This window comes from Venturia canescens, chromosome 4 (assembly GCF_019457755.1).
Source record: "Venturia canescens isolate UGA chromosome 4, ASM1945775v1, whole genome shotgun sequence".
Taxonomy (NCBI): domain Eukaryota; kingdom Metazoa; phylum Arthropoda; class Insecta; order Hymenoptera; family Ichneumonidae; genus Venturia; species Venturia canescens.
In genome coordinates, this window is record NC_057424.1 from 21,621,832 (window position 1) to 21,640,504 (window position 18,673).

General features: G+C 35.7%; 5 protein-coding genes across 10 annotated transcripts; 2 read left to right on the plus strand and 3 right to left on the minus strand.

The window, feature by feature from the left end:
- Positions 1–10: 10 nt before the first annotated feature.
- LOC122409228 (aprataxin and PNK-like factor) lies at positions 11–2,977 on the plus strand. 4 transcript variants are annotated; one of them, XM_043416592.1, is made up of 6 exons: positions 11–223; positions 950–1,024; positions 1,260–1,436; positions 1,523–1,731; positions 1,840–2,202; positions 2,472–2,977. In XM_043416592.1, exons 1-6 carry the CDS (start codon positions 122–124, stop codon positions 2,821–2,823), a joined length of 1,278 nt encoding a protein of 425 aa, XP_043272527.1. In that variant the 5' UTR covers positions 11–121; the 3' UTR covers positions 2,824–2,977. The 4 variants fall into 4 exon arrangements, with proteins under 4 accessions (XP_043272527.1, XP_043272528.1, XP_043272530.1 ...); XM_043416593.1 differs by lacking the exon at positions 11–223 and adding an exon at positions 246–780; XM_043416594.1 differs by lacking the exon at positions 11–223 and adding an exon at positions 804–821 and having other exon boundaries at positions 1,254–1,436.
- Positions 2,978–6,740, minus strand: Trax (Translin associated factor X). Of its 2 annotated transcripts, none has more exons than XM_043416601.1 (3): positions 6,485–6,740; positions 5,086–5,276; positions 2,978–4,656 (listed from the first exon to the last, which is right to left on the minus strand). In XM_043416601.1, exons 2-3 carry the CDS (start codon positions 5,099–5,101, stop codon positions 3,758–3,760), a joined length of 915 nt encoding a protein of 304 aa, XP_043272536.1. In that variant the 5' UTR covers positions 5,102–5,276; positions 6,485–6,740; the 3' UTR covers positions 2,978–3,757. The 2 variants fall into 2 exon arrangements, with proteins under 2 accessions (XP_043272536.1, XP_043272537.1); XM_043416602.1 differs by lacking the exon at positions 6,485–6,740 and adding an exon at positions 6,029–6,204.
- Positions 6,741–7,022: 282 nt separating this feature from the next.
- Positions 7,023–11,998, plus strand: LOC122409226 (ectonucleotide pyrophosphatase/phosphodiesterase family member 5-like). The gene is made up of 8 exons (XM_043416588.1): positions 7,023–7,524; positions 7,774–7,936; positions 8,242–8,482; positions 8,729–9,191; positions 9,560–9,769; positions 9,856–10,107; positions 10,236–10,332; positions 10,483–11,998. Exons 2-8 carry the CDS (start codon positions 7,824–7,826, stop codon positions 10,505–10,507), a joined length of 1,401 nt encoding a protein of 466 aa, XP_043272523.1. The 5' UTR covers positions 7,023–7,524; positions 7,774–7,823; the 3' UTR covers positions 10,508–11,998.
- On the minus strand, positions 11,983–14,990 carry LOC122409227 (KICSTOR subunit 2-like). Of its 2 annotated transcripts, none has more exons than XM_043416590.1 (8): positions 14,613–14,990; positions 14,212–14,369; positions 13,799–13,950; positions 13,575–13,715; positions 13,197–13,335; positions 12,920–13,113; positions 12,590–12,737; positions 11,983–12,319 (listed from the first exon to the last, which is right to left on the minus strand). In XM_043416590.1, the coding sequence occupies exons 1-8, from the start codon at positions 14,638–14,640 to the stop codon at positions 12,038–12,040; spliced, it is 1,242 nt and encodes a 413-aa protein (XP_043272525.1). In that variant the 5' UTR covers positions 14,641–14,990; the 3' UTR covers positions 11,983–12,037. The 2 variants fall into 2 exon arrangements, with proteins under 2 accessions (XP_043272525.1, XP_043272524.1); XM_043416589.1 differs by having other exon boundaries at positions 14,212–14,376.
- Positions 14,991–15,152: 162 nt separating this feature from the next.
- Positions 15,153–18,463, minus strand: LOC122409668 (kinesin-like protein KIF9). The gene is made up of 10 exons (XM_043417397.1): positions 18,364–18,463; positions 17,948–18,060; positions 17,616–17,795; positions 17,341–17,526; positions 16,917–17,131; positions 16,191–16,544; positions 15,971–16,079; positions 15,789–15,888; positions 15,363–15,598; positions 15,153–15,288 (listed from the first exon to the last, which is right to left on the minus strand). Exons 1-10 carry the CDS (start codon positions 18,461–18,463, stop codon positions 15,205–15,207), a joined length of 1,677 nt encoding a protein of 558 aa, XP_043273332.1. The 3' UTR covers positions 15,153–15,204.
- Between the last annotated feature and the right edge of the window lie 210 nt (positions 18,464–18,673).

The following is an 18,673-nucleotide window of genomic DNA, read 5'->3' on the forward strand; positions in this document are numbered from 1 at the left end:
GGCCTTCTCTGTCAAATTCTTCACTTCTGACATATGCCAATTATCGTTCTTTAAATTCATCGGTCTAACGTTTTAAGCACTTCTAAAATCTCAAGTATTCCATCACAATATATGGACGAACATGGTAAATAAACTGCAAATCGTTCGCATCGACAATTTGACAGTACAAAAAGTTGATTTGCAAATTGGAAAAAACTTTATTGGACGTGGTGCTGCGATCGGGGTAAGTCGGTAGAATTTTATCATTTCCGAACGAATGGAACTCAATAATAAAGGTTTATCGAATTTATTTTTATGTACAAGCTCATTACATCGAAATTTATTTTTTTTTTATTCCGTGTTTGACCGAAAAAGTATAAAATGATTCAAAATGTATTTTTATCTGCCGTCGATTTTTTTTCACGAGCCTCCCAGATAGCCAACGTAAAATTTTACTAAATTTACCACGGTGCACCATGAACTATCGATAATTTTTGTATTTCTAACTTTTTTGAGTAAATCATTTGTCGAGCTCTTGTCGGTGATTGTCGGGTCTAGCTGACGCTCGTCAGAATAAAAACTAAAAATTACAAAAAGTTGTTAAATAATAACTTGACTTAAATGAAAATAAATCAGTGATGACTATTTGGCTATTTTTTCCAGTGGCCAAATGAACTTTGCAATATGTTTACATTGACGTTTGGTTTGTTTACATTCGTGGAGCCTCGCTCTGTCTCTTTTTCCGTTCACTACGCGATCTCAGGGGCCAGAGAGAGATGAGAGTATAAACAAGTAGATATTGTGCGTGTCGTTGACCGATTTCAACGAATTTATAAAACAAAGTGCGATAAAGATTACCGAATTTTCATAAAGCGAAAATTACCGTTCTTTTCACGCGTTATACTCAAATGATGCATAGGAATTATTTTCTCAAAGTCTGCACGAACATGAGTAATCAATTGGGTTTCAGACTGTGGATAACCTCATTGCTGACCATGCTGTGACGATTGATGTTGAGCCAACGGGTGAAATGACGATTACACCGGTACGCACTTATGTTTAAGTAGCTATTCTTTTCAAAATAAATATTCAGCTAGATTTTTCTTAGCAAACACTAAATTTACAATACATTTTTGAAGTATTGAAAATGAAATAAATAAATGAAATAGATTTCATTTATTTATTTGGTAAAATTGAAAAGAATAAAACTAATTTTTTTTCCAACCCCATGGGCATTGAAACTCACAGAGCCTATAGGTAAAGATTTTTTTTAGCATTAGATGTTGGCCTGTTTTATGAGATGCAGCTCTTCCGGTCGTTGGCTATCATTAAAAATTGGTAAAACAGTTCCAATAGAGCTTGGTGACATCTGTTCTCTTTATCCACACAAATCTTGGTTCAAAGTAACATCCGGTGAAACTCCGAACAACATGGAGGAAGAGAGTCCAAAGCGCAAAGTACAAAATCATTAAATATCAAGATTGCATTAAGAATTTTGTAATCAAATCAGTTTATTTTTTATGTGTAAATTTTTTGCAATCAGGCATCAGGTTCTTCTGAAGAAGAACCACCGGATAAAAAGCTTCGAAAAGGTGAAAGTGTCGACACTATCTATTCTCAAAACAAAATTGTCTTGGACAATTGGGATAATGAAGAGACGTCTAATATCCCGGAAAATGATGATTCCATCATCCAACAACCACACGACTCAAACAAAGATTCTTCAGACACTAGAGACCAAGATACTGCAAGGTAGATTAAAAAATTTGTTGATTTTCTGTTTCTTGAATGATTATAAAATTACTTGATCCAAAAATGGCAGCAAATGACGCTGGTACTAAAGTTGCCATTGATTTATAGGGCTCCCAGTGAGTTTGGATCAGCCCAAGATATCTGGAACAATTCTGAGAATGGCGATACTTCTTGTCCAATCAATTTGACCAACAACAAAAATGATTCATCAACCAAATCAACTGGAAGTGCCCACTTATCATCGAAAAAGGAATGTCCGAGTTTGAATAAGGACGAAGCTGGTAAGAAAATCAAATGGGATTGCGCACATCATTTCAGTGACCAAACAGATCAGGGAACCAGTGCAACGCCTGCTGCTGAAACAAAAGATGACACAAATTCGGGACAAGAAAACAATCCTACCGCTGAAACCAATGTTGCATCCAGTGAACCGCAGAGGAATAAATGCGCCTACGGATCTCGTTGTTATAGGTAAGTATATTTTAGAAGAACGTTGAAACATTTTCAAGTACAACTAGATTTTGATGATGAATTTCTCGTCTTTTACTCAACAACATTCTTCTAATAATGTTCTTATCATTCAACACCAGTCAACAAAAAATTGAAATTCTTTTTCGTGATGTCATTTTTCAAAGCATAACGGATTCCGTGTTTGCATTGATATTGAAAAAAATTCGCGCTCCATAAATTTTTGTATATTTCTGGCAATGAGAATTCAAAAATTCATTTCTGTATTTCAGACGTAATTCTGATCACAGGAGACAATTCAGTCATCCGGGTGATCCGGACTACGACATTCCCGACACGCGACCGGAATGTCCTTACGGCATAAAATGTTATCGGAAAAATCCGCAACACAAGCGAGACTTCAAACATACGAATTTACGCCCGAGCCGAGCTCAAACTCCGATACGTGGTCAAGCTTCAGACGCGACGTTAGGCACCGAACAATCATCGGCTGAGGAATCGGTCGACGAATCCGAATACGAGCCCTCCTATTACGGCGGTACTACTTCGGAGGAGTACAGAAGCGATTTGGACGGTTTCAGTGATTTCGAAGAAGGTATCAGCGACGGCGAAGATGATAAATAATTGTGAATTGTTGACTCAAAAATGTAAAGTTTTCTAGCGCCTGTACGATAATGTATCAAAATTACTATTTTTATAAACAACTTATTTTGTATTTATATTTCAATTTCGAAGATGCTCTTCGAAAGTTTTTCAATGATAAAGTACAAAAAACAGATACTATTTTGTATTTTATTTTTTCTTATCTGTGTAGTTTAATTATTAGAATATAAAAATTCACTGAAAGTCATCTTTAGGACTCAGTCCAGTGCCACCTCGTCATCACATTATATTAGTCGATGATCAGTTTCTCGAATATTATTTGCAGAAAAAGCTACAAAAAAAAAACTCTTCGTGTGATACATTCATTGATTATGTTCTAAAACCAAATGTTGAGTGATCAAAGAGAATACTTTTTGATGAAAAATGAAGAACTATGAAATGCTACTTTGGATGTTTCATTATTCAAAGTTCTTACCAAAGATTCTTTTGTCTGTTGGTTACATGTATTCATGTACACGGTTTATCAGGGTATACAAAATGTCTTATTTATACATCTTTAACATTTTTTTTAAAATGTTGGTGAGCGTTGAAACGAATACAACTGAATTCTAGTTGTAAGTAAAAAAAAAATGTGTGAGTCGTTCGTCAGGTGTGTTTAAAATTTTCAATATATCAACGTCAAGAACATGGAAAAATTTGAAACTTTTTAATGAGCCCGAAGTCAAGATCATCGGAACGTAAACCAATTTCATTTCTTATGATTTAATTTAGTCGTTTTCTAAATTTACTTCAATACGACCGATTGGGCTTTCTCAAAAATGATAAAAAAAAAAATTTAAATCTGAATCAGCTTTTTAGTGTAATTATAAAAGGAAATAGTGAGTTGAACTGAGAAAAGAAATGTCCTGTGGCAATGATACAAACGTCGCCATCAGAGTTTGTGATTTAACCATCATTAAGCTTGATAGCCTTCATCGTCGTCAGCGGGATATTCATCGTTGAAGGAGTTAGCCACATCTGCGAGCATGTGTTTTGGCATTTCACTTCCTCGAACTTTGATAGCATAACACACATTTTCCATTTTAATGAGGCTTTGCTTGAGAGTGTAGACTTTTTTGTTTACTTCCTTGACAGAAAGACCAGCACAACCAAGGAAACCCTTATAAACGTCCCTGACGAAGTTACAGGTGTTATAGCAACTATTTATATCACCGCTGGCTAAATCGTTGATGCATTTTCGCATGAGTTCACCAGTTAGATCAGCAATGCCAAGAATATATTCAACAGGTGGGACCAGGGTTTGAATAGTTTTTGTTGTCTCCACTTCTTGCACTTCTTCGTCCTTTTTACCAGTTTTCCGAGGTGGTATTGAATAAACTAAATTTTTCTCCAAGTAACTCCAATCCTCAATTGTTTTGTCTCGTAAGTATTGATAAAAGGTCACAGCTTCAACATATTCTTGCAATCCTCCTCTGTAAGCTCTGACGTACTGATATGGATCTTGACCATCCAATTCCATGGCGATATTCTTATAAAGTGTTTTAGTCAAAACATCCAGTCGAGATTTTGCTTCTCCCAGGACGGCTTCTCTTTTTGTTTCCTTATCGAGCGTGTGCAACAAAAAAATGATTCTTTTGCTCTCAATTGTCAAATCTCTGCATAACTTGACTATTCTCTCATAGCGGTCATGTTTGTCATCCAACTCTGCTGCGTATGCTCTAAATTGCTTTATCACTAGACTGTTTGGGTCGACATGTTCCAATCCACTTCTTCTCTTGTCTTCCAAACTCTCTTTGTTTTTGTGACCATGGTGGTGGTGGTAATTTCGGTTGCGGTGGTTTCCACCACCAGAGTCTAGTAAAATAAGTTTAGATTGAATTGCCTCCCAATAAAAATAAGGGTTTCCATATTTGCTATTGTATTCTATAAGTGGTTATTTCATTTTTAATTTTTTCCTTGTAATCAAACTGTAAAAATCAAGCTATTGACCAATATTTTTGACAGTGGATAGAAGTATTATTCTCCGACGTAACGGTTTCGAACGAAAATTCATTTTTTTGCGTTAATGTTTGCACGTGTAGAGCGGGTTCATGAACAAGCAGTAAAAATACGTTGTATTTGAAATAATCGTGAATTTCGATTCTTGACGGATTCAATCGATTTTAGATTGAACATTGAAAGTGTTAAAAAATAACAACAAAATAATGGAATTTACGGTTAATTGATGAAAGAATTGAAATTTTTAAAAGCCTACTGGATTATTTATCATGAATTTTTCCTTACTTCGTCCTTGGTACATGATGGGAATATTCGGGTTTGGTTTTATAGTTAATCAAATCTAGTTGTCTTTTCGTTCCCTCGAGTAGAAGCAGCACCAATTTTCGTTTGTTTACCGTGTTTGTTATTATTACGAAGTATAAGTATCATGAAGTCGCCGGTTTTTTGACATGAGACAGAGAAGCGAAAAAAACACACTGAAACAAAAAAGGATCAATTCATTCTCAGCAGATAAAGCAGCCGCAAAATATGTTTTTTAATATCAAGAGTTGATAAATTAGAAATCTCTAAAAATAATTTTCAACTTGTTCTCAAAATGATGGAAACGCGATAAATAAAGATGATTTCGTATTGCTTGAATTTTATTGAGTTTTCTTGCACTGTACTAAAATTTTTCTTGTGTATTGAAAAAACGTTTCGATATTCGGGAGGTTGTCAATTTCCCAAATATCGGAACTTGGGATTTTTTAGATCCTCTTCTCTCTCACGTAGGAGAGGTGTCAGTGTGCAGGTTTCTTGCACTGACCGGTGGATTTTTGCCAGGAGCGGGTAAAGCCTTCCGATTTCCCCATCTTGCAATTCGAGGAGCTTGGCTCGAACTCGACCTTCAAGAATGGATACTTTCGTCCGGTCTACTTTGCTTTCTCGCTACACGCAATCGGGCTTAGCCTCGCTAAAGCGTACTGCAAGAAACAATCTTCTCGTTATCGAGGAATGATAGGCTCCATTATTAACTTTGTTTTTTTACAATTTTGATAGGAATAAGGAGGAGGACGAAGGAAAGGTTGGGAGCCTTATTGTCGTACGGGCGGTGCTCCGTTGACGCGAGAGCGCTCCGTCCGTAGCCCTCTGACAGACTTCTGTCAAACCAGAAATCGTGCCAGGGGGTAAGGCTGTCCCGTTACAGTATATACAAAAAATTAAAGAAAAAAATATATTCATTACTTACCATACCGTCAAAAAGTGGGAAAAACTATCCCAATTGAATGGTTCGAAGGACAATGGAACACACAGCATCTTTCTGAACTCATTAGTTACGATGAAAAATATTGCAGCTGAATCGTAAAATCAGCTTCAAATATAATCTCAGCGCAAATGTGTGGTTTAATATTTCGCGCGTTGTCTTCACTTGATTGAGGGGGAAGAGTACGAATTTACGAGAATGTGAGCTATGTAAGTGGTATACTAATAATCGAAATGTTCATTTTTCTTGGAATATTTTGAAGTAAATAAGTTTATCAATGTGATAAAAGTTATCGTTCTTAAGGTTAACTACTGACTGAGCTTGCGAGAAACCGCGTTTCTATCTCACGTTGATTTCCGATAACTTTTTTTAAACGAGAAATAATTTTTCCGTACAATTTATATAATGTTTAGAACATTGTGAAAACGGGTCAAGACTCACCATTTTGTTGAATTGAACCGCAAGTGCTTTTCCTAATTCGTCTAAATATTTGAGAATGCAGTGGTTGAAATTGGAAATGCCATTGTTTTTGTGTAGAATATATCCCACTTCACACATTTCATTTATTACCACATATTTCACGTTTATTTATAAGGAAAACGATTTTTCACGCGAGTAAAAACTTACACCGTACATTGTTTAAATATTGTTTTGGTGATAATGCGTGTTTATAGACACGTCGTTGCGACGATTCTACGAACTTTTGAACTTCAAAATTCGTGAGACATCTGGTGTCAAATTTTGAACTACAACCGGGGTGCAACATGGACGTCTAACACACGCACAAGTCACTTGAAGATGTGACACATACATGTACGTTGCACCCCGGTATATGCGCCATTTTTAGCTTGGCTTGGCTTGGCTACGCCGTGGCCACGCCTCCATGTCAGATCCCAATACTCATCAGACAATAATTTTATCCAATAGTCACAAAGAGCGCTGTCGTCGATGTTCGGTATTTAATTCTGGAGTGTCGACTCGATTTTTATGTGACAGTCGGCAGTCTAGCAACGGAGTACCATAACGCGATGGAAAGTGGAAATTCCACTTTCTCCGATATATGTCTTATCTTCTCGTCGTTGCAGTTGTCGACATCTTTTTTTAAACATACACGAAAAACGGAGACAGTTTATTAATTTTTTTTTGTAGTTCGTTATTTGTCACTGTGTTTTTCAGCGACAATACTGATAAACTTGACTTTTAATTCAGTTTACGTCAATCGCGGAGTGATGTTTAAAAAGTGGTGCATGTTGAATCTCTAATTTGATTGACGAGCATATTTTATTTGAAATAAATCTGATTACATAAAAAACGAACAATCAATTGACCGGCCGATTTCGGAATATTTGTGATTGCGATGCTATTCATATTATAAAACGCATTTTTCGTGTCAACGATAATGGCATTCTTCATATCAGTTATGTTTATCAAAGACGTCAGACATCACAATATACCCAATTCGGAAACACTTGCGCTCTAAGGTTTATTGTTATTCGATCCTAGTGTTGATTTTTCATATTATTAATAGATAATTACTCACATGACACAGATAAACGTCATCAAAAAAGTCTTTTCGTGACAATTTGATCAATTAATGATGAAATTTATTAGAAAAGGCAAATTTTTTTGTTGAACCTGTTCTGTTATGTATATTTATATTGCAAGCATTTAGAATTGCGTGGAAACGTGAAATGCTGAAACACTTAACAGTACGTCTCATTATTTTTCAGAATATCAAGAGCAACCTGCCACAGTATTTGAACAAATTCTCACGTTTGTTATGGCTCATTTAATTGTGATTATTTGTGTCGTATACTCCTTGGTTACTATCCAAAGAGTAGAATCATCTTTGCAGTATCCCAAACTTCTAGTTGTATCTTACGATGGATTCAGGTATTTTTTTTCAATCTTATGTTGAATGTATTTTTTTCAAGAAATAACAAAATAGTAGATTATAATAATGAGCTCTATCGGTACACAGATTTCCAAATATGATATTTCTTTGAAATATAAATTCTCAGTGCTTAAAATAGATATTTCTATTATAGAAGCTCATGAAAGTATTTTTAGAAAACACCTCAATCTTCGATAGAATATTAACTTATGAAGAAAATTAAAAAAAAACATTTTAACACTCATAACATTCATAATTGAATCGAAGTCTGTTTTTCCTATACTCATATTCATTAATTTTTCAGATATGACTACTTGAACAGAAACTTAACAACGTTTATGAATGGTGTGAAAAACAATGGGACCTATGCGGATTACATGATTAATGCATTTGTTACCAAAACATATCCTAATCACCATACCATTGCAACTGGATTTTACACAGAGACTCACGGCGTATTAGACACTATTGTCTATGTCGCTAATAAAACTATAGGCGATTCCCCGGAGCTCTTTCAATATGACAAAAATATACTTCCGATTTGGGTAAGATATCAATGCTCATATTTATCTTGCGAATAAAAGACAAAGACATGACTCGAGCAATAGTGAATTGCACATAGCAATTTACTGAGCAAATAGTATAAATACAGACAAGCATGACCCCTTGGTGTACGAAAAGCAACAACCTGCACTGTAAAAGTTTAACTGCAACGGCAAACCCAACGAATAGATAAAGATTTTGTTTCTTTTTGATGCAAATATTCTTTACCACGATTGGATTCTGTTTAGACAATCAATGAACAAGCAGGAAAAGGAAGACATTCGGGTACTGTAATGTGGCCTGGTGCTCAGTACAAGTACAATGAAACGTCACCTGCATTCGTGGAAACGTTCAACATGTCTGTGCCCTGGAAATCACGAATCGACAGCATAATTTCTTGGTTCTTACATCCGGTGACACCCATCAATTTTGGGGTTTTGTACATAGAAGAACCAGATTTTCACGGTCATGTCTACGGCGTGAACGCACCAGTAATAAATGAGATGCTTAAGAAACTCGACCTCGTTACTAAGTATCTTCACGAAAAGCTGCAGGAGAATAAACTGGACGACGTGAACGTCGTCCATTTGAGTGATCATGGAATGACCAGTGTGACGATTGATAAAATTGTTAACGTATCGAGTTACATTGGTGATATTGGTTATCAATCAATCTCTAAAAACACCATTATTATGATCACTCCAGATCCAGGTAAGGAAGCTCCAGGGAAATGTCATTGAAACCAAACGTCTTTTCCAATGACTTTACTAGACCCTTCCACTTGCTCTATTATAGTTTTTTATTCTATTCTTATCACATCAGCTGTCCTCTTTAAATAAAATACAAAATTATATAAGGCTATTCATAAATTGATCTGAAGAAATTTGGAAGAAAGGAATCTTCTTTGCCAACTAAACACTCGAATTTTAGATAATAGCTTCGATGATAAAGTATCTTTCTGGGAATGTTTTAGTAAATTTTTCCTCTGACATGTTTGCTGAAGTCAAATCTTACGATTTTCACTGAATTTGAGTTTCCTTTAATACCCGAGTTTTCTGTTAATTATTAAAAATTTTCAGGAAACGAGGATATCATTTACCAGAAACTCAAAGCTGCAGCTACGGAAACATCGAAGTTTGATGTTTACAAACGTAATGAAGTGCCGAAAAGATACCATTTTGATAATAATCCCAGGGTAGGAGATATCGTCGTGAGCGCAAAAAGTGGCTATGCTTTTGAGGACTTGTACTATACGCTCGATTATTACAAGAAAACATTCAACATAACTGGTATTTGTTTTCGAAATTTTCGAAATTGGAAGGAAAGACAAAGGTTCTTGAATTTATCTTTTGAATCACGTTTCATTTGTATTTAGTGAACAACCAATCGGAATTTGGAGTGCACGGTTATGATAATGAAGATCCGAATATGCATCCAATTTTCTTTGCTCGAGGGCCAGCATTCGTTAGTGAATGCAAACTCGAGCCGTTCCATAACGTCGATCTGTTTCCGCTATTTTGTAACATCCTCGAACTGAATTGTCCTCCGGTCAATGGGACCCTGGAATCGTTTTCGAAATGCTTAAAGTCGTCAGTTCATCCAGGAGAAAGCGATAGTAATACTATTGGTGAGTTAATAAATAGCTATAGAAACAAAGCACAAATTTTGAATTATTGAAATTGAACCAAACGCGGGAAACTTTTCTTTGTTGTTCCATCCAACTTTGATGAAAAAACAGAAAACAATTTTTTTCAGCCATAGTCATCCCTTGTTTGCTCGTTATCGCCGGCATTATTCTTCTTGTCATATATTTTGTTCGGCAACGACGTAAGTTCATGGGAACCCAAGGCCGGTACGTAATCGAATGCAAATTTCACACGTGACGTTACATTCTTGCTTACAAATTTTCACGCAAGAATCTCCAATATCTAGAAATTTGTCACATATGTTGAATGGATTTACTCAAGTTTTTTTTTTTTTTTTTTTTTTTTTTTTTTTTCAGGAGACCGTATGAAGAAATTGGATAATTTTACCCTGAATATAACACCATCAATCTATTGGATTTTATGCGTATTTCACGTAAATTTTGTATGTTACGCTTCGAGAACCGGATGATTTTCATAATAGATTTTTCGTTAACGTAGATTTGACAAATTGTACGTGTACATATACATTTTGGGAAACACGCTACCGTTGAAAATTTGAAATCATTGTCGTGAAATATTTCGATCAATTTTTTCATATACTCTCAAGCAGACAGTTTTCGAATGAACACAATATTTTTGATTAGATTGGCTCAAATTGCCTACCGGATTGAACATAAATCAAATAATGTTAATTATGCGAATCAACAAGTTCTTGGCACCAATGTCATGTTGTATATTCAGCGATTTCACTTTTTGATATGTCGAACCATATTTTTGAATGAAATCGAGTATTCAGTGATTTCAACTTTATTCTTAGAATTTGCTTGTTTTCTTGAATGATGTCGGGATTTTGAGCGAACTTCTCATTTTCCAATTCTCATTAAAATCTCAGGTTTCATTCAGATGAGAACTTTTGTAGATGAATTATAAATTGATCTGATACTAAAGTTTTGAACGGTAGTGCACATGGTAAATTATTTTTCTCAGAATTCTGTGTGTATTGTTATATGATGAAAAGCGAGTGTTGTCAATTGTAGTAGTTTGTGGAATGAACACGTGAAAGTTTGTCCGGTTAAAAAAAACGCACTCGATCGATAACATGTCGAAGAAAATATTAGCGGCAATCATTATAGTGATAATCCGTACTCCGTGCGTTATAAATCAAAAATGTAACAATTATGCCTCGGTTCCTCTACTCAAATAGTTGATAGAGTAAAATAAAATTAATTTTGCATGGACATAGATGTTGGAGAATCGAAAAAAGTAAAGGAAAATTCATCGCATTTATCAATGGTTTTCGTGATATCGAAGAAATGTGAAATTCTATAGCTTGAAAAAGATTTGGTCTATTTGGGAATCCGAAGGCCCGGTTGGATTATCTCCATTGAGGGTCAATCGAAAAAAAAAAAACACAGAAGAATAAGCTTGAGAACAATCATATCTGGTGTGTCAATCTCTCACCCAGTGTATTATTTGGGAGTAAAAATACGGGTATTTACTCTGTGCTCAATATCCGAAAACGTTCGGTTTTCACGAATCACATTCATACGTAATTGCACATGCTCATTTTGTTAAGATGGTGCGAAGGCATTTAGAATTGAAAGATTTTGACCGAACATTGTTGAAGGCTCCTCCTGGTAAAAAATTTCTACGAGCAACGAGCTGTACAGGCTCACCAGTGAATCACAAGCTTTGATTTATTTCTATCTCATATAATATTTATAGGAATGAAAATTCCGAGTGGTTAACAAATTGATACGCTATTTTTATTACAGTCGATCCACTACTGGTTCACCTAGTCTAAAAAATTGGAATATTTATGACAAAAGCAAGGTTTTCAATAAATTTCAGTCAAATGGACGAAAAAATTTATTTATTATTTGTTATGCTGCAAATCAATAATCGTATCTTTTATTTTGATAGTTTTAAACCTTCGTAAACTTTGTTGCATCTGAGTTGGGAGCATAATTCTGTCATGAAATTAGCAACAGGAGTTTCTTTGTCTCGTTGTTTAGCGCTTTCAAACGCAGTAACTAGGGTCATCCTCGGATCAATGTTGTACATTGTATAAATCGTCGAATCTTTGATGCTCTTCGTCTGTACCAATCTGTCCATGGTTTGAAGTTCGGCGTGCCGTTCCTTTATATAATTTTGTATGTTGTCCCAATGTATTGTTGGTTTTTGTAGAAAAACCTGTGTCGAATAACTTTTCGAATAGTACTTTTTTCATGTACAATAAAAACATTCATTATTTTTTTACTGTGAAAACAAGATATTCTAATTTTCATGCATCGATCAATTGAAAAAATAATTTCGTTTATCATTGGTCTGCTACAAATCCCGCAAACGATGCATTGGTCACGTTCTAAATTTACGAAAAAAATTGAGTAACATTCCTTCGCACTATTCCAATAATAATTTCCTTGCTCCTATATTATCGAAACTGAAAGAAAAAAAACTTACGCTTGGACAACCAACGACTATTACGAAATTATCAGAAATGTGGGCTCTCTCTGGATGCTTGTAGCCTGGCCCAAATTTCTCTGCGCCTTTGGTATCAAAAACTATCAAAATGGCCAGTAGATCCCATTTTCTTTGGAAAGTTTGAATCCTTAATTTGAATAGAACATGGAAAAAATTCGATTATAATCCTATCATAGGAAATATAAAAAGTGAAGTGTCGTGCTTTCTATTTGTCCATGTCTGCGACATTAGCGGTATTATTATTTTATCAGTTTGTTTTATCGGTTGTTTCATTTATTACTTTCAATCAAGTTCTATGGAAAAACCTACTTGTGGTAATAATCAACATTCTGTTTGCTCATGACGTTTCTCATCTCACCAGGACTCGCCTGTTGACTCAGGGTTGTGTGAAAATATAGTGAACATTTGTCCAGTATTGAACTACGCAATTTGACAAGCCACTGATATAAAGCTGGCTGCTGATTGGTTTTAAGAAATGTTGCACCGAAACCTCGTTTCCAGGACTGAAAAATACAAAATTCTGCTCACAATCTCGATTAGGAGGGAAATTTGTTTAAAAACCTGTTATTTTGATGTGTTTACTCACTTCTTTGCTCTGCAGGGTTCTTTCCCACGCAGACATTCGCGCCTGAGCTCCATAGAGTGCCATTAATGTTGGAAGAAATCTCCAATTTTGCACTTCAACTTGCGCTTTGATCAGTTGGACCAATATCTCGCATTCCAGTCTGCCAAATATAGATATTTTTTCAACAATTCATGTAAATTATGATGATCAAGAAAATCTGTGGGGAATGGATCATTTTTCATTCAAATTTTTGTGACAAAGCTTAGCAAAATTCTCGGTTAAAAAATAAAATGTACTATTTTCAGAAATTTGAGGTATCGATGCTCAGATATTAAGAGACATTTTTAGAGACACTAAAACAATTTTGATGGCTATTGTCATTTGAAAAAAGGGACTAACGTTAATGCTGCTTTTATCGCAATGAGAGCCAGGTGAGGAAACGAAAACGAATAATTCTCCACTATGTTTTCGATAGTTTGCAATAATTCCTGATGGTGGATGACCTTGCTGCTGATACTCATGTTGTACATTTTTTCGTAACTATACTTTGGAAAAAAAGAAAAATGTATGAATTTCCCAAGTTATATGAGCGTTTCCAGTAAGCCAATTTCGAAATTACTAACAATTCGATTAATTGTATTCTCGCAGTGATAAACTGACAAAGCTGATTTGAAACTTCAGCCACTGTTGCACCAATTGTGTCCGTTCCTCGTGTCATTTCTTCCACTCTCCTCAAATCAGCCTTCAAGGACTCGTACATGGTTTTCAGGGAGTTCTATAATAATTCTTTGTTGGCTACTTGTTTGTAAACCTTCAAAAGTTTTAGGCAAACTAGACCAATATGCAATGGAAATTACAACTTGTTTAAAAATCTGGCAGGGTGTCAGTACGTCACCGACATTAGGACCCTGCATTGTTCTGCCAAAATCTAGATATCTTCATAAAAACTACCGATTTGTAGGTCATTGGTGCATTCAAAATTGAAACATATTACATTTTCCATTTGCAATTACTTTCATATTTGTTAAAGCCTCACATCTTTTCTGAGAAAACCCTTGTTTTTTGTGTGGAGAAAACCCAAGTCGGTGTAAGAACGTTCTGCTACGGCAAATTGAGGTAAATGCATTAGTAGCATTCCCCATGGTCCCATTTGTGTCACTTTTTTTTCACCATGGTCAGTTTTTTGTTCACGCTCTATTTCCTAAAAAAAAGCAACCTTTAAAAAATTTTGACTTCTATTTAAAGGACAATGAAATTATTTCCAACCCTGGTATTTTGAACCTCAAAATAATTATCAAAAAAATTTTATACATCTATGAGCTTTAAAGAACCGAAGAAAGTGTTTTGAAAACGAATGTTTCCAAAATTGAGCTGGAATCGTCCAAATTTAGGGGCATATGTGTGTCAAAATTATTGTGTTGTTTTTGTAAGACTTACCAACAGTTCTTTGGCTTTTTCGAAGCATAGTTGCGATATTAGGGTGAAAAACGTGTTCAAAAATTCGTCCTCGTGATCCATCTTCCAAATTCACATTTTTTTGAACCACTTGTACAATAATTATTCAATAACCTCCGATCATTGAGGAACGAACTGATAACTGATACCACGAAACCATTCTACGCGAACTGTCAAAGTACTCGTATCATTGTTAATAGTTGATAATACCAAAAATAATTCACGGTCAAAATTTTCAAGAGCATTGCGAGAAATGTTAAATTCTCGATTTGTCGAGGTGACTGTGTTGGGAAAGATTCCAGTCGAACTAAGAGAACTCTTTTATATAAAAATAATTTTTGAGGTTAAACTTGGCACTTGGCTATCATAGGGAGTACGAAATATGTAGACGCAAAGTATGGTATTTTTCCATCGTATATATATACACATGTATTCAGTGCGTGTAAATGTCAAACAGATCGGCAACCCAGTCGATAAAAACTTGGGTAATAAAAGTGCGTTGAAAATCTTATTTATATTTACGTTTATGATAAAATTAAGTGTACAAATGTAAAAACGGTAACTCAGTGATGGTTTATTTTCGATTTTTTTGTTGCTTATTTGTTCGTGGAACTACAATTGATTCTCTGAAACCTTTTTTTCTCGATGAACTTGCTTCCTGAAATATTTATAAAGCTCTTAACGCTTCTCCCCTTTATAAATTACAGTGAAGCAAAAAAATGGTCAACTTACGTAATTGATAGCGGTCAAACGTTTAAGTATCGCTTGCAGCCTTTCAAACGTTTCTCGTACATGCCTTTCAGAACCTTCATTCTGGAAGTTCTTATTCATAAAGCTTCCTCCGTTTTTGTTGTACGACTTTTTCCCAACAGGAACGTAATCCTTTGGTTTATTTTCTATCGCTAAATTTGGAAATGTCAATTTCGACGTAGTTGGAATTTCTGAAACTCCTGGTCCCAGAGTAATGCCTTTAGAGGATTTTTAAAAGTCGTAATATCATTCAATCGTTGTCATTGCAGATACTGATTTTTATATTCCTGCAGCGATGAAATATTTTTTTCCCACTCGAACATGTAATTTTTTCGATCATTCAAAACTCGAGTTCTCGATTTTGCTAGATGAAATCTCCTCAAATTTCAAATACATAACCCTACAAACCGTTGGCTTCCAAAGATCCCACTTTGGAATTCCCATTGTCTTCCTCACTATTCACCACCAATCGAAGGTCTTTTGAATTCGAAAATTTGCGGCTGGCACCCTTCGGAACGTAAAATAAAAAATGAAAATTTCAAGAACGCAAATGGTGAGAAATTTGCATATGTACAAGAGGACGAACTAACTTTCGCTGAATCGTGGCTACTAGTTTTCGAGATCATTCCAGTGCCATTTTTCAACGCGTTCTCACAATCCACCAAATCCTTTTGAGCTTTTTCTTTTTCAGCTGTGACTCTATATGAAAATAAAGTTGCAATATTTTTCATCAACGAAAAAAAGAAAATAAAAAAAAAAAATAAAATAAAAATAAAAAAAATCATTAGAAATTCAATATTTACGACTCACTTCGAATAATAATCTTTCATCATCTTTGTCAGAACTTGAGCTTGAGAAAGACTGATGAGTTCCAAGTCAGAAATCGAGCCGTTTAAGAACCCAAGAAAATCGTTTTGAATCTGTTGTGCTCTCTGCGTCGAAACGTTCATCGAGGCTTCCTGGTGGAAGAACATCTCGTTGATGTACAACTCTCGCTTCAATCGTTTGATGTCGTCTTGCAATTTTTCTATGAACATGGTGCTCTGAGGTCTCGCGTCAAACGCTACTTGAGAGATTGAGACCTTCGCTATATTTCCCACAAACCGAAGAGTCGACAAAGAAACGTCGAGATCGTCCATTTTAACTTTGATGTGAGCTATGAATCTGGCAAACATTTTTCTCATTAAAAACGTAGTGCTGGCGAGTCTACTTTTAAAAACTCATTGAAATATTGGGACAGAAAAAAGCGTGATTCCAACTTGAAAATCACGTTGCTCGTTGACTTTGAAATTTTGGAAAGTAAATTCTAAAGTTGAGTCGATTCATCATCATATTGACTTTGGAAAACATTTTGGTTCAATATTTTCCCAGTTTTTATCTTAACAACGAATCTAAAGCTAGAACAAAATTAAACACAAATCAAAATTATAATGAAAATTAAATATGAAACGAAAGGAATAAAAAAAATCATAATAATAATAATAAAAAAAACTGGAAGAAATGTTTTAAAATCCTGCAAAACCGGCACAACGTTACCGTATTATTGAATCAAATTTCAACGCATCGCCCAAGTATTTCAGGAAGTAGTTGGACCGCGCGTTCGAGCTCAGCGTGTTTTCGACTCTCCCGGAATTGACGAAGAACTGTTCGAGTTCGGACTTCATCGAATTGGCTGAAATTACGTCGCGCGTTGCTTTCGGACAGTTGGGGTTTCTCGTGTTATCAATGCCGGCCATTTCCACGATGTGAATCTGCACGACAGTAAAAATCGATCATGATTCGAGTGAAGTTTTAAAAACACGAGACAAACTGAAATTAAGAGAATTAAGGAAATTAAGGAAAAACGAAATAGCGTGCTAAAGTTTGGCTACTGAAAACGTGAAAAAAAGGACTTTTCTGACGCTGCAGAAGCCGCTGAAAGTGTAATCGAGTTGCACAGGCTTTGTAAACTTGCTTGTACCGTAGCGGATGAATCGACAGCCCAGGATGTAATCAAGCTCGTATTTCGAATGTGTAGCGTAATAACTGAGGTGCCCAAGTTACAAACAGGGTATTCGGACCTTTCTGCTTGAGCTCTTCGTCCTTCCCCTTGAAAAACATGCTGCAGAGCAACTTTTTCGTTCGTTATTGTCACCTGGCTAATGTTCTGAGTAAAGGGTGAAGACGAGTGAATCAGCCGATAAAATTAACGATAAAAAGCAAAGAATTACGTCGAATAGCACGATTTTCAGTTACCTTAAATACATCACGGCTATTGTTGCTGCGAGAACTCGTGAAATTTGGATTCAACAGATCTTTGAACTGTTTACCACAAAATTCCACGTAGCTCAGACTGCACTGGATTTTGTTTGTGCGTTTCCTGCGTTCTTTTTCAAGCATCAAATCCCCGAGGAGCCTCGGAACGATTCCTCTGTGCTAAGGCATTTATTTATGTTCAAGGAGAGCTCGATATTTCGATAAAATCATTCTTTCACATGGCGCGTTGAATTTTTTAGTTTGGCTCGCAACTTCAACGAGATTTCCACCCTCTCATGTATTTCATGTTCGAGCTGAATGTCCTTGTTTACCTCCCAATTATTTCTGAGTCCGCCAGTGGTGAAGCTTTTGCCAGTTCCCGTTTGTCCACAGCAGACGAGCACGAAATTCGCACCATCTAAAACACTTGAATGACTTTTTTTATCTCAAAGGGAAGATCGGATGGTAATTGACGTTGAAATATTTGATTATTAACTTATCAACGACGTCACTGGTGGTCTCGCGATATACGTCATCTTGAGAGGAATAATAGAAAATTCCATTCGTGAGGAAGCTCCAATAGCGAGGATCCTTCGACTGTGGGACATTATCCTGTTTCACGTCCTGCGAGCATCTCAGGTAAATGGTCTTGAAAAAAGGGGGTTGAAAAGCGTGAACGATCGAAGGATTGGACGCTCGAAAACTTTCAAAAACATCAAGTTTCTTCAATTCACTTTTTTATCGTTACTGATTTTGGCACAGTTTTCACAGCGCTCGAGGAGTGGCAGAATCCTGACGTAAACTTTGATACTTTGCGAAGCTTCAGGAGCCTCCTTGTTGCTCTGCATAACTGACACTATTATTTTTCGTGAGTTTCAAACAATTTTTGCTATTATTTTTTCAATCGACACAGAAACCTTTCACTTTCGTTGTTGAATATTTTTTTTTTTCTGTCGATTCCCGTGAGTGAGGTAGCCATTTTTGAAATCCATGACCAACTGTCAGTTGGATCGATGTGAAGCTGTGCATAAAAATACTTAATCGAGGATTCGTAGATG

What these genes read in the sequence shown, in the direction of transcription:
- LOC122409228 (XM_043416592.1), top strand. Translation starts at nt 122, where the DNA reads ATGGTAAATAAACTGCAAATCGTTCGCATCGACAATTTGACAGTACAA. An exon ending in GACGTGGTGCTGCGATCGGG is followed by an intron (nt 224 to 949) that starts GTAAGTCGGTAG and finishes ATTGGGTTTCAG; the next exon opens with ACTGTGGATAACCTCATTGC. An exon ending in TACGGATCTCGTTGTTATAG is followed by an intron (nt 2,203 to 2,471) that starts GTAAGTATATTT and finishes TCTGTATTTCAG; the next exon opens with ACGTAATTCTGATCACAGGA.
- LOC122409226 (XM_043416588.1), top strand. Translation starts at nt 7,824, where the DNA reads ATGGCTCATTTAATTGTGATTATTTGTGTCGTATACTCCTTGGTTACT. An exon ending in AAAATATACTTCCGATTTGG is followed by an intron (nt 8,483 to 8,728) that starts GTAAGATATCAA and finishes GATTCTGTTTAG; the next exon opens with ACAATCAATGAACAAGCAGG. An exon ending in AAGCGATAGTAATACTATTG is followed by an intron (nt 10,108 to 10,235) that starts GTGAGTTAATAA and finishes AATTTTTTTCAG; the next exon opens with CCATAGTCATCCCTTGTTTG.
- LOC122409227 (XM_043416589.1), bottom strand. Translation starts at nt 14,693, where the DNA reads ATGGATCACGAGGACGAATTTTTGAACACGTTTTTCACCCTAATATCG. An exon ending in AGGGTTTTCTCAGAAAAGAT is followed by an intron (nt 13,951 to 14,211) that starts GTGAGGCTTTAA and finishes GAATTATTATAG; the next exon opens with AACTCCCTGAAAACCATGTA. An exon ending in GCGATAAAAGCAGCATTAAC is followed by an intron (nt 13,336 to 13,574) that starts GTTAGTCCCTTT and finishes TATATTTGGCAG; the next exon opens with ACTGGAATGCGAGATATTGG.
- LOC122409668 (XM_043417397.1), bottom strand. Translation starts at nt 18,463, where the DNA reads ATGCAGAGCAACAAGGAGGCTCCTGAAGCTTCGCAAAGTATCAAAGTT. An exon ending in TGAAAACTGTGCCAAAATCA is followed by an intron (nt 18,061 to 18,363) that starts GTAACGATAAAA and finishes CTTCCCTTTGAG; the next exon opens with ATAAAAAAAGTCATTCAAGT. An exon ending in GTAGCCACGATTCAGCGAAA is followed by an intron (nt 15,889 to 15,970) that starts GTTAGTTCGTCC and finishes TACGTTCCGAAG; the next exon opens with GGTGCCAGCCGCAAATTTTC.